Source organism: Lepidochelys kempii, chromosome 25 (assembly GCF_965140265.1).
Source record: "Lepidochelys kempii isolate rLepKem1 chromosome 25, rLepKem1.hap2, whole genome shotgun sequence".
Classification (NCBI taxonomy): domain Eukaryota; kingdom Metazoa; phylum Chordata; order Testudines; family Cheloniidae; genus Lepidochelys; species Lepidochelys kempii.
The window spans coordinates 3,008,873-3,023,191 of NC_133280.1; the positions used below are offsets into that span (position 1 = coordinate 3,008,873).

Here is a 14,319-nt window from a genome sequence, read left to right on the forward strand (position 1 = left end):
CGGTGCCCTCGGGGCCTGCCCGGGGCGGGGGGGGGGGACCAGCCCGGTGCCCTCGGGGCCTGCCCGGGGCGGGGAGGGGGGAGGACCAGCCCGGTGCCCTCGGGGCCTGCCCGGGGCGGGGGGGGGGGGACGGACACCAGCCCGGTGCCCTCGGGGCCTGCCCGGGGCGGGGGGGGGGGACGGACACCAGCCCGGTGCCCTCGGGCCTGCCCGGGGCGGGGGTGGGGGCCGCGTGTCCTCTCAGCACTGCGGGGGGGGGGGGACCAGCCCGGTGCCCTCGGGCCTGCCCGGGGTGGGGGTGGGGGCCGCGTGTCCTCTCAGCACTGCGGGGGGGGGGGGACCAGCCCGGTGCCCTCGGGGCCTGCCCGGGGCGGGGGGGGGGGACCAGCCCGGTGCCCTCGGGGCCTGCCCGGGGCGGGGAGGGGGGAGGACCAGCCCGGTGCCCTCGGGGCCTGCCCGGGGCGGGGGGGGGGGACGGACACCAGCCCGGTGCCCTCGGGGCCTGCCCGGGGCGGGGGGGGGGGACGGACACCAGCCCGGTGCCCTCGGGCCTGCCCGGGGCGGGGGGGGGGGACCAGCCCGGTGCCCTCGGGCCTGCCCGGGGCGGGCTGGGCGGTCGGTGCCGGCTGCGAGGGCCCCGCTGCAGCGCGCCTGCGGGCTCAGCACATGACGTAAGGCAACGAGCGATCCCTCTGTAATGGCCCGGCCCGGCCCGCGGCGGGCAGCGGCCACAGGCCGTGTCCCGGTGGCGCGGGGGCCGCTGCCGGCTCGGGGCGGGGGCTGCAGCAGGGCCGACGCAGGGCTCCCCTCACACCACGGCGCTCCTGCCCTGCTCAGCTAGGCTCCGCCCCGGCCTGAAATGATTGGTTCGGCGGCCTGTCGGTCCTCAGGACGCAGTCTCCCATTGGGTGGTATCTGCGGAGCTCGCGCCGTGCCCGCCCTCCGGCGTCCTTGGCGGCCGCTGATAGGCGGCGGCGGGAGCGGTTCTCCCCACCCGCACCGCACCGCGTCGGTGCCTGGCAGCCAGAGGACCGGCCCCGCCGCCATCGCCATGGGCACCCGGGACGACGAGTACGACTATCTCTTCAAAGGTACCGCGGGCGGGGGGCGCTGCCCCGTGCCGCGGCCCCCGCCCCCGCCTTGGGCCCCCCTGCGCGCCGCTCCCGCCCTTGCCCTCGCCCTCGCCCTGGCGGCAGGCCCGGGAGCGGCCCCTTCCGCCCGCTGCCTGGGCTCGCTGCCCGCGATGGCCGCCGGGCAGCGGGTCGGGGCCGGGGCCGCGGGGCTTGTTCTGAGGGGGGCGGGCAGCGGGGCCTGCGGCGCTCCAGGGGCGGCGTATCCCGCGCCGAGAGCCGGAGCCCCCCGGGCTTGGCAGCCCGCGTGTGGGATCTGCCGCAGGCCGTGGGCGCTGCAAGCCGGGCCGGGCGCTCGGCGCAGGTCAGATGGGTCTGTCGAGCGCTTGCCCAGCCCCTGCCCCGCGGCCCGTCTCTTCCTCCCCCGCTGCCGGGGGTGGCCAGAGCGTGTCCGCTTTGCCTTGCAATAGTCGGGGGGCTGGTGGCGGCCCGGGCTTGATGCACAGAGCGCCTGTGTCCCCCCCGAAGGGTTTTCCAAGCACCTTCGAAAACCCAGGTTTTTTTAATGTGGTGAAGACCATGCTCCTAGCTGAGCGTTTGGAAGTAGAGGAAAAAGGCGTGAACGCAATTTTTTCTGTTCTTAGGCTCTGTGTGTCTCTCGGTTTTTAAGCACTTAAAAATGTGAGTGTAATGCTTGGCTACGTAAGGCTCCGTCTACACTACACAGCTTTTAGCGACATGGCTACGTTGCTTGCTGCATCCGTGCTGCTAAAAGTTGGGCAGTGTAGCCGCTGTTTGTCGGCTCTCCTGCCAACAAAAAACTTCCGCCCCCAAGGAATGTTCCTGCCAACATCGCACTGTTCACACTGGCGCTTGTCTTTCCGGGGGTGGGAGGCGTTAACACCTCTGAACAACAAAACTTTTGTCTTTCAATTGCCAGTGTAGACATAGCCTTAGAAACAACAGGTTAGCATAAATTTAATTTTTCCACAAAACTAGCTTTGGGTTGAGACCAAGCACAAGAAACTTCAGCTCAGATGTTGCTCAAAAATTGCTAAGTGAACATGGAGGTTAGAATAGAAAACTCTTCTCCACCTTAACTGGAGAGTTGCTATAATAAGCAGAAATTACTCTATTGCTATCCCAATAGAACTGCAACTTTCTAACTACTGGACAGCTTTAAACTGGGATTACTCAGTAGATATTTAATCCCAGCATGAAATTAATAAATTAACTTCATAAAATTCTTTGAAGCCGGTTGCTGAACATCTGCAGAAGTTTTTAGGATTAGGGATTTCTCTTTAGAGAGCTGAAATGGCTTTGTGCTCTCATCCAAAAATATTGGTGGTGGATGCTCTGGAGTTTTAAGGGTGTGTGTCTGTTAACACAAATATCTCATTGTCACATCTTCGCTGGCAGTAGCAATGATGATTGCACTAGTGCAGACTGACTGCTGGCCCCAGCTCGGAGCTGGTCTGTGACACTGGCAACAATAGCACTCTCGCTATAGCTTCCACCAGTTGAGTTGGAACAGTGTGATATTCTAGGAGAACAAGCTGAGGGTTGATGACATCTAGGTGTGTAGTTGATTTTTGGAACTGGAGTAGGATGTGTGTGTTTTCTCTGGTGAAAATCTTCCTGAGGATTTGAAGTTGATGTGTATTGTAGGACGGTTGCAAATAGCAGTACTCCTAGTGGTAATCCAGGACACTCTCTGTGCTGTAACAGTGTCCTCACAAAAAGAAAAGGAGTACTTGTAGTACCTTAGAGATTAACAAATTTATTTGAGCATAAGCTTTCATGAGCTACAGATGAAGTGGGCTGTAGCTCATGAAAGCTTATGCTCAAATAGATTTGTTAATCTCTAAGGTGCCACAAGTACTCCTTTTCTTTTTGCGAATACAGACTAACACGGCTGCTACTCTGAAAAGTGTCCTCACAGTGAGTTAGTGTGTGGCAAGCTAGTGTGCTGTAGATTCACACACGGGCTTGCCATGCTGGAACTTGCTATTATAGACAAGCACTTGTTCTTTTCATTGGTGGCCATGCATATATATTTGGCTTGCCGGGGAAAAAATGAGTTTTTTCCATTAGCAGCAGTTTACTGTGTCTCTTACTTTACATTAAAGTTAATATATATTGCACTATATGACCCACTCATTTTAAGAGCTGCCAAATAGTTGGAAAAACTTTCTTCTTCCCTGCCTCCTTTAAAGCACAATTGATTGACTTCCAAATTATGCTAAGCTGCCATGTCTGGTACTAAATCTCATCAGCTTTCCAAATGGCTCAGTATCCTAAGACTTTAAAGCTTGACAGCTGTCTTATTCTTTTCCCCCTCAATAATAATTTGATTAAGTAGATGAAAGTACACAACATTACATGGATCTTGTTTAAAAAAAATCTACACTGTTTAGAAATATCTGAACTTAAATTAGACTTTAAATTTTCAGGGAGGGACTGTGCTTTTGTATTTCTATTGTAAAGTACTTTCTAACACTGTTTAGTGTGGGGGAACCCTGTTCTATGTGGCTGTGTCTAAATTCCTTAGGGGGGGACCATGTCTTCTATGTGCCATGTGGTGCTGGAAACGCACTGATGTTGCTTAGATATTTTTTTATTATTAATTTATCTCTTGGCCCAGCAGTAAAAAAATCTGTTGTGCTGTTCCCCTTCTAGCTAAGGGATCACTGATACCAGAGAAGGAATCCTATAGTGGCTCATGATTCTGACCTGGAAAGAGATGGGGCTGCTGCCCAAGCTGTGTCCCCAAAAGTAATAAGACTGAAGTTGGTCTTACCCACTATCTCCACTCGCTTGTGGAACTATATATCAGGGAGTTGTGCAGGCACTGCAGAAATTATTGGTGTCTGAGTGAATTTTTTACTGGTCTTCTGACTTGCCCTTATTTTTATCTGTGCACTGGCTTTTTGAGTTTTTCTACCACTGTTCCAGCAGCCATATATTCGGGGATCTGAGCAGGAAGGAGATGATTGTATTTCAGGAAGGAATTTTTAATTTTACTCTCTGTCAAGGAGAGAGACTATGCTAACCACTTTCTCTGAAAGGGACCTGATATTTATCTTCTGGTGCATCTTTATGATATAATTTAACTCTAATTTTAGTTTTACAGATACAATTTGCTAACGAAAGATACGTACTAATAATCCTCCCAACTCACATATTGGAGTGGCTCTTAGTAGACCTAATGAGGCTCAAAAACTTCAGGTTTCAGAGGGGTAGCTGTGTTAGTCTGTATCAGCAAAAACAACGAGGAGTCCTTGTGGCACCTTAGAGACTAACAAATTTATTTGGGCATAAGCTTTTGGGGGCTATAAACCACTTAATCGGATGCATGATATGAAAAATACAGTATGCAGTTATAAATATACAGCATATGAAAAGATGAGTTGTCTTACCAAGTTGAGGGGTCAGTGCTAACGAGACCAATTCAGTTAGGGTAGATGTGGCCCATTCCCAACAGTTGACAAGAAGGGGTGAATATCAACAGAGGGGAAATTATTTTCCTAGTCCTTATTCAGGCCTAATTTGATGGTGTCAAGTTTGCAAACTAATTCTGCAGTTTCTTGTTGAAATCTGTTTTTGAAGTTTTTCTTTTTGTTGAAGAATGGCCACTTTAAAGTCTGTTGAGTGTCCAGGGAGATTGAAGTGTTCTCCAACTGGTTTTTGAATGTTACAATTCTTGACGTCTGATTTGTGTCCATTTATTCTTTTGTGTAGAGACTGTCCAGTTTGGCCAATATACATGGCAGAGGGGCATTGTTGGCACATGATGGCACATATCACATTGGTAGATGTGCAGGTGAACAAGCCCCTGATGGTGTGGCTGGGTCACTACAAAAAATAATTTCCCCTCTGTTGATATTCACCACTTCTTGTCAACTGTTGGAAATGGGCCACATCCACTCTAACTGAATTGGTCTCGTTAGCCCTGACCCCCCACTTGGTAAGACAACTCCCATCTTTTCATATGCTGTATATTTATACCTGTGTACTGTATTTTTCAAGCCATGCGTCCAATGAAGTGGGTTCTAGCCCACGAAAGCTTATGTCCAAATAAATTTTAGTTTCTAAGATGCCACAAGGACTCCTTTTTTTTTCTTTAAACTTCAGAATCTCACTCTTCAACTGTTAAAATATTTACTGCTCTAGAACTTCCTTTGTAAAATCTTGAGTTCAGTAGCTTTTTCTGTTAGCAAAAATGGTATTCAGCAGCTTTAAGAAAAATCATTAGCCAGTGGAAGAATTTTAAATTGGGCTTTTCTCTCTTCTCCACCCTGATGATCTCTCTAGTGGCCAAGAGAAAAACAGCAATGTTTTATGTGAAATTACTGCATAAACCAACTGTTCATGCTCAAGTTTCTCAGCCATTTTCAAATTCTGAACTGTTGCTACAGCCAGCTCACCGTTTTGGTGTTCTCTCACACAAGATGGCCAATTCTTTTGTGTATGTGGATATGGCTGTTTTTTAATGACTGTAGTAGATATGGAAAGAGATGGCTGAAATCTGTCCTCAGGTAATTTGTTGTTTTTGTACTTGGAGGGTGAAAGTGTGGTTATGGTCAGAAAGCTGCTCTGGAGGACTAGACTTTCTTAGAGTATATCTGTATAATAAACTTTAGTGTCATGTTGTGCATCTTTGGTCAAATCTGTTTTTTTTTTATGGATCAAAATGAAACTTTGTCCACTGTCAGCACTGCTCTAGCTTTGTCTGTTTATGCTCTATCTGGGGAAGAACAAGCTGATGTCTGCATGTGGCAGAACAGAATTAAAATTGCCAGTGAAGGACTTTGAAATAAGTCTCTCGTTGGTGAATAATACACAAAGCTGAAACAGTTTGGATTTTTCTATTAGCAAATTAGCTTGCAGTGTGGGCTTTTTTAAAAAGCAGAAACCTTTTGCTTTGAGTTATAAATGGAAGATATAGCAGGTGGGTTCATTGGTCTGTTTAGAGTCAAATACATTAATAGTTGTCCTTCAATGTTTCATAATATCCCCTAAATGGTCTTTGAGGTGATTCACTGTACCTGAAAACTGCAAACTCTGTCAGTTGTCTTCTAACAAGAAAATCAATTGTTACAGAAAAAGTTCACTTTTTTAAATAAAAATTTTGCAGGCTGCAGGAAGGAAAAATTGCTGACCTTTGTTAAGAAACGGTATCTAGAGCTAGAGAAATATTTGCCTCTAGCTTTTTTGGAATTACGACCAGTATAACTGAAGCTTTAGTAGTAGGAGCAGTAGTAGTAAAGGTAGGTTTATTCATAATAAACCACTTTAAATAATACAAATAATTTAACATATAGGGATGCCAAATCTTTGTGCAACAAGCTTTATTTCTGCAAGCCCTAATGGGAAATGTGCTCTGATATTGTTTAGAGAGTTCAAAATACCACAGGCAAAAAATTAAAAGATGCTAACAAAATTTATTGATGGATTCCAAAGCCAGAAGGGATCACTGTGATCGTCTAGTCTGAATTTCTGTATTATCTTGCAGGTGACACTAAACTGGGAGGAGAGGTAGATACGCTGGAGGGTAGGGATAGGATACAGAGGGACCTAGACAAATGAGAGGATTGGGCCAAAAGAAATCTGATGAGGTTCAACAAGGACAAGTGCAGAGTCCTGCACTTAGGACGGAAGAATCCCATGCACCGCTACAGACTAGGGACTGAATGGCTAGGCAGCAGTTCTGCAGAAAAGGACCTAGGGGTTATGGTGGACGAGAAGCTGAATGAGTCAACAGTGTGCCCTTCTTGCCAAGAAGGCTAACGGCATATTGGGCTGTATAAATAGGAGCATTGCCAGCAGATCAAGGAATGTGATCATTTTGCTCCATTCGGCATTGGTGAGGCCTCATCTGGAGTACTGTGTCCAGTTTTGGTCCCCCTCCCCCCCCCACTACAGAAAGGATGTGGACCAATTGGAAAGAGTTCAGTGGAGGGCAACAAAAATGATTAGGGGGCTGGAGCACATGACTTATGAGGAGAAGCTGAGGGAACTGGGATTATTTAGTCTGCAGAAGAGAAGAATGAGGGGAAATTTGATAGCTGCTTTCAACTACCTGAAAGGGGGTTCCAAAGAGGATGGATCTAGACTGTTCTCAGTGGTAGCAGATGACAGAACAAGGAGTAATGGTCTCAAGTTGCTGTGGGGGAGGTTTAGGTTGGATATTAGGAAAACCTTTTTCACTAGGAGGGTGGTGAAGTGCTGGAATGGGTTACTTAGGGAGGTGGTGGAATTTCCTTCCTTAGAGGTTTTTAAGGTCAGGCTTGACAAAGCCCTGGCTGGGATGATTTAGTTGGTGTTTGTCCTGCTTTGAGCAAGGGTTTGGACTAGATGACCACCTGAGGTCCCTTGCAACCCTTGATTATTCTATTCTATGATTACTAAGGCCCTATCAAATTCATGGCCATGAAAAATGTGTCACGGACCATGAAATCTGATCTCCCATTCTGAAATCGGGTCTTCTGTGTGCTTTTACCCTATACTATGTAGATTTCACAGGGAGATCGATGTTTCTCAAATTGGAGGCCCTATCCCAAAAGGGAGTTGCAGGAGGGTCTTAAGGTTATTTTTAGGGGGGGGTCGGATCGTGGTATTGCCACCCTTACTTCTGCGTTGCTGATGGTAGGGTGCTGCCTTCAGAGTTGGGCATGGCCAACAGCCATTGCTCTCCAGCCACCCAGCTCTGAAGAAATAAGGGTGACAATACCATACCGCGCCATCCTTACTTCTGTGCTCCTGCTGGACCATGGTGCTGCCTTCAGAACTGGGTTCCCGGCCAGCAGCCACCGCTCTCCAGCTGCCCAGCTCTGGAGGCAGCGCCGCCACCAGCAGCAGCGCAGAAGTAAGGGTAGCGGTACTGCGACACCCCCCTCTCTCTAAACTTGTACCCCCAACTCCTTTTTTGGGTCAGGACCCCTACAATTACACACTGTGAAATTTCAGATTTAAATAGCTGAAATCATGAAAGTTACTATTCTAAAATTACTAAATCCTATGACTGTGAAGTTGACCAAAATGGACCTTCTCATGGCCAATGATTGGTTAGCCTCAAAAAGCTCAGTCTATTTAGTTTGTCACTATAAGGCTTGTTTTCAAATCCTTTACTCATTCTTGTGGCTCTAAACCCTGCTCCAGTTTATCAACATCCTCCTTGAATTGTGTGCACCAGAACTGAACTCAGTATTCCAGTAGTGGTCGCATCAGTGCCAGCGATAGAGGTAAAATAACATCTCTGGATTCCCCTCTTTATGCATCCCAAGATTGCATTAGTTGTTTTGGTCACAGCATCACACTGGAAGCCCACCCCCGAATCTTTCTCAGAATCACTGCTTCCCAGATAGGCCATACTTACAGGATGGGGGACTACATTCTTTGTTCCTGAATATATAGCTGACATTTAACCATTTTAAAACTACGGCTATCAAGCTATTAAAAAAATTAATAGCAATTAATTGAGCTGTTAAATAGTAATAGAATGCCATTTATTAAGTATTTTTGGATGTTTTCTACTATTTAAAATATTGATTTCAGTTACAACACAGAGTACAAAGTGTACAGTGCTCACTTTATATTTTTTATTACAAATATTTGCACCGTAAAAAAGAGAAGAAATAGTATGTTAATTCAGCTAATAAAAGTACTGTAATGGAATCTTTTTATCATTAAAGTTGAACTTACAAATGTAGAGTTATGTACCAAAAAAAACCTGCACTCAAAAATAAAACAATAAAAAACTTCAGAGACTACAAGTCCCTCACTCCTACTTCTTGTACAGTCAATTGCTCAGACCAGGGGCCGTCAACTTACGGCTCTGGAGCTGTATGTGGCTCTTTGGCTGCCCCCTTGTGGGCAGCCATTTTTTGAGGGCAGGTGAAGTGGGGGGTCTGGCCAGGAGGTGTTTACCACAGGTGGCTCCTGTCTGGAAGTGCAGCTGGGCTTGGCAGGCAGGCTGCCTGACTGCCCTGGCCCCATGCTGTTCCTGGAAGTAGCTGGCTGCTGGCACATCTCTGAGCATGCCTTGGTGGGAATGGGGGCAGCGGGTCTCCGTGCACTGCCCATGCCTGCAGGCAACACCCCTGCAGCTCCCATTGGCTGGTTCCCTCACACCCCCTGCACCCCAGTCCCCTGCTTTGTAATCCAGGAAGACTGGCACCCAGCAGAAGAGGTGGTGGGAGGTTTGCATGCAGGGGATTCGGAGTCTGATACAAAGCCAGGGTGAGGTTCACATAAGCACTGCAGCACAGATGTAGTTACTGTGCTGTCTCAGGTACGCAATGCTCCTGGCACCCCATGATTCAGAAATGCAGAGACCACTCAGCCCTCAGGGAGCACACACATGGTATAGTGACATCGCATTACTGTGACCCCCTACCAGGATACTGGCCTTATTCAGAGCCTCATTTGAGGGACTGCCAGGTCGCTTCAGGCCCTGTAGCAAATGTATTTGAACAAACCCAAATCTGAATGCAAGTATTTGCAGGAGTGATGGGTTCAAACTTATTTGTATGTCATGAACATCAGTAGTCCCCAACTGAGATCAGGTCTTCATTGTGCTAGGTGCTGTGCAAATGCAGGGGGTGTGCCTGCATTGCAATCAGAAGCGTGATTGCAGCTCTGCTAGCTTTACTCTAGCTACCCTGGCTAAAGATATCGGTAAAGATGCAACAGCATGAACCCAGCATGGACCCAGCATGGTTTAACACCATGGCTACATACGCAGGCTGTGGGCAGTCTGGTACAGTCCTCGCTGAAGCCTCTAGATTGGGGATCGGCAACCTTTGGCACGTGGCCTGCCAGGGTAAGCCCCGGCGGGTCGGGCCGGTTTGTTTATCTGCTGCATCTGCAGGTTCGGCCGACCGTGGCTCCCACTGGCCGTTCCAGGCCAATGGGGGCTGCAGGAAACGGCAGCCAGCACATCCTGCACTGCTTCCTACAGCCCCTGTTAGCTTGGAGCGATGATCCGCGGCCAGTGGGAGCCGCGATCTGCCAAACCTGCAGATGTGGCAGGTAAACAAACCGGTCTGGCCCACCAGGGGCTTACCCTGGCAGGCTGTGTGCCAAAGGTTACCGATCCTTGACCTAGATTCTAGTTGCATTAAAAGTATTGGTGAGTAGTAATAACTTTAATATGTTCAATTATTATTAGAATTTATCAACTAACTTTACAAGTAGCTTTGGGTGTGATAGCAGCAGAGAGTCTGTGGCACCTTATAGACTAACAGACGTATTGGAGCATAAGCTTTCGTGAGTGAATACCCCTTTGTCGGATCTTGAAATATTTTGGTCAAAGACAAAAACAAAAAAAAAATGGCTCTTCTTCTTTGAAAGGTTGCCAACCCCTAGCTCAGACAAACCAAGTTTGTTTACATTTGCAGGAGATGCTGCTGCCTGCTTCTTGTTTACAATGTCACCTGAAAGTGAGAACAGGCATTCCCATGGCAGCCTTGCAAGACATTTACATGCTAGATGCACTAAAGATTCATATGTCCCTTCATGCTTCAGCCCCCATTCCAGAAGGTCATGTGTCCATGCTGTTGACAGTTCTGCTCGATAATGATGCAAAGCAGTGTGGACTGAGGCATGCTTATTTTCATTATCTGAGTCAGATGCCACCAGCAGAAGGTTGATTTTCTTTTTTGGTGGTTTGGGTTCTGTAGTTTCCGCTTCAGAGTGTTGCTCTCTTAAGACTTCTGAAAACATGCTCCACACTTCGTCCCTCTCAGATTTTGGAAGGCACTTCAGATTCTTAAACCTTGAGTGCTGTAGCTATCTTTAGAAATATCGCATTGGTACCTTCTTTGCATTTTGTCACATCTGCAGTGAAAGTGTTCTTAAAGCAAACAACATGTGCTGGGTCATCATCTGAGTCTGCTATAACATGAAATATATGGCAGAATGTGGGTAAAACACAGAGCAGGAGACATACAATTCTCCCCCAAGGAGTTCAGTCTCAAATTTAATTAACACATTTACTTTTTAACGAGTGTCATCAGCATGGAAGCATGTCCTCTAGAATGGTCATTGAAGCATGAAGGAGCATATGAATGTTTAGCATATCTGGCACATAAATACCTTGCAATGATGGCTACAAAAGTGCCATGTGAACACCTGTTCCCACTTTCACATGACATTATAAATATGCAGCAGGTAGTATTATCTCCCGTAAATGTAAACAAACTTGTTTACTTATAAGGAAGTAGTCATCATGTTCCCTAGTGTGATATGATGGTCTGTACAAGACACCAACTAATAGCCCATCTTGTGCTTAATCTATAAAAACATCGATCTGTAAGAATTAAGTATCATTTTCTTCTGAGTTATCAGTGACTCTGAAACAGGTAATGCCGTTTTTGACAGTGCCCCTCCCTCTCCCCTTTTGCCCACTTGATCCTTCCTGACTAGGTTATAATAATTGGTGTTGATGTTCCATTGTGCAAATCATTTCACTGGGCTTCAGTAATACCAACTAGATTGAATTTATGTGCATAAATGAGCAATTCCAGTTCTTGTTACCCAGACACCTAGCATTGGTGCATAGGCAATTCAAGGCTAGTGAATGTCTCCATGCCCTTTTGGTTCCTTGATTAATTTTTTTGCTGAGTGCTCATATCTTCCCTCTCTTTATCCTTCCCTTTTATTAGCTTAGCCCCCTCCTGACTACTCAAGCCAGCTTGTCCCCAAGAAGATTGATCCCCTTTCTACTGAGGCAGAGGTCATCCAGACTGTATAGTCCCTTCTCCCCATAGAAGGTGGACCAATGTTCTGCAAAACCAAAACCCTCCATCGTACACCACTTACCTATCCAGTGGTTCACTTCCTCAGTCTTCTGTCTGTCTTGTTCATGGGACAGGAAGGATCTCAGAGAAGATTGCTTGGATGCTTGTCTTCAACATGCTTCTGAGTTTCCTGAAGTCCTCTACTATCTGAGAGATATTCCATGACCATGTCATAAGTGTCAATTTTTAATGTCAACTAGTGTCAATTTAAGCTGCACAACTGTAAGAAAATCAACTTTTGTCTTTGTGCTCAATTTTTTTTAATCCGGTCTTCCATCTTTACTGCTCTAGCTCTGCTAGGAGATGTGTATTTTTAAAGTCAGGATGTCTGCTTATTTTTGGTTCTTACTGGCTGAACTTTGCCATTGGTGCTTCAGTTATCTGGAATTGAGTATGAGACTTGACTCTTTTTGTGAACTAGGTAGTGTTAATAATGTATGTTGCACCTCCAGATAGGCAGAAGACTTCAACCATTTCTCTGGGATGAGGACCTAGCAACAATAATACGTTAATTCATTACTTCTAGACTAACGCACAACAGTTCCCTCTACACTGTGCACTTAAAGGCCAATCTGAAGTTCTAACTTGTCCAGCACACAGCAGCTTGCCTTCTGGGTGGGATGAACTGGTGTGTGTGAGAGAGGAAAAGTACATCACTTCTACACTCTCAACTCTGTCCAGTTCAGGGTCGTCTTCCTAGATTTTTTTTTTTAAAAATGCCTTTAATGACCTGGGAACAGACTATTTCAGCAACTAGTTTACCATTTGTCCCCCTTCTTTCTTTTGCCAACTTACTGTACTATGTTTGGTACTTGTAATAATTAAACTGATGGCACAGTGTAGTTAGAGAAAAGGAAGTACAGGAAAGAGGTAAGCAGCAGTGTAGTTGAAGATCCAAGTTTGGTTGACTTAAGATCGGGTTAAACTGATTTTAAGTGCACTTACATTAGGGATTTGCACTGGTTTAACTAAATTAAAAATCTATCTAGTTAGATCAGTGCAACTTTTTTAGTACCTTTAGAGCCCATTAATGTTGTTGTGGTTTGGTATATTCCAGCGTAGGAGCATTTGAAAGTGATGTATAATTTTATTTATTGCAACACCTAGAACTCCCGTCATAGACTAGGTTCCCGTTGTGCGAGGCCCTGTAGAAACACAGGACGGACTGTCCCTACTCTAAAGAGTTTTTACAATCTGAGTTTTGCCCTATTTATTTCATGTTTCATTTATTTAAAAAAAAAAAAGCTTCACACCACATCCAAAACCATTTTTTTTCATTTAACTCCACCGGGAAGCTCTGCTGATTGTCTACTGAATTGTTCCTGATGCTAGGAACCTCTTGAATTCTAAACTCATGTCTGACTTTGACATGTTGTCTGACCTTTGAGTAAGTCACTTCAACCTTTGTCTTCTGCTTCCTCTTGCTTAACTCTCACAAGGTTATTATGAGGATTGATGTTTGTAAAGTACTTGGAGACCTTTGGATGAAAAGTTGTATAAATACTAACGAATACTTACTGAAATTTTTAATTTAATTGGGTGTAATGACTGGAGAAACAAACTTGATATCTGCAAATTTCTAACCAAAATGTCATTCAAACACACAATATCCTGATACAGGTGAAATGCCACTCCCCCTTAGCAGGATTTATGGCAAGACTAGGGAACTACTTAAGATTTTAGGAGGTGCCTGAATTCGCTTGTCACAGAGGTTGCATGAAATGACCCCTTCCTCCCCCACCCCCTTCTCCATTTGTCTATGAATCTGATAACCAAAAATGTTGAAATGTATGTCTAGATCAGGGTGTTAATCTCATTCTAGGGATAAGGCAAATTCCATTTATGGTCTGTGGAAACTTGAGACTGCTTATCCCCCACAATCCGGAGTGTAACTCCCCTTGGAATCAGTGGGAGGTTGGCCATTGTGTAGTTACTAAACTTCAAGGGCCCCATGAAGCTGACTCAGTGTCTGACTACTGTGGTTTATGAAGTAAAAATAATCACAACTAAACACATTTTAAAAGCTTTTATAACTTTATCAAGACTTCCCTCACCCCTTGGTTCTTACTCTGCATCCCAGCTATTGGGGATATTACATACACAAAGTCACTTAAATTGCTTTGAAACTGATTAGTGCAACTTTCTTTATGGGTTTTTTGGTTTTGTTTTTTTTATCCAGGCTTTCAAAAAATAGTCAGTATATCCCAATTCTTGTTCACGTCAACTAAATAAAACTTTGAATTTTTAGGCAAAAACCACTTTTAAGTGGCATTCTAAAAATGTATATGTATAGTCTTGTTTCCCTGCTTCCTCCTTAAAATTTCCAATATCTCAGTTGGCAGAGGAGTACTTGGCAAATGTCAGGTGGATTAGTGCTGAGTTTTGGCAGTGTTTTTTGTGGGCTAGGAACCAGGGAAAGGGGTTCAAAATAGGGCTTTTCAGTCACT

General features: G+C 46.1%; 1 protein-coding gene across 1 annotated transcript in view; it reads left to right on the forward strand.

Moving 5' to 3' along the window:
- The first annotated feature begins 697 nt into the window (after positions 1–697).
- Positions 698–14,319, forward strand: part of RAB11B (RAB11B, member RAS oncogene family) — a 29,648-nt gene continuing 16,026 nt past the window's right edge. The window contains 1 exon segment of the mRNA XM_073324599.1: positions 698–1,091. Within this exon segment, the coding sequence (XP_073180700.1) occupies positions 698–1,091 (394 nt within the window).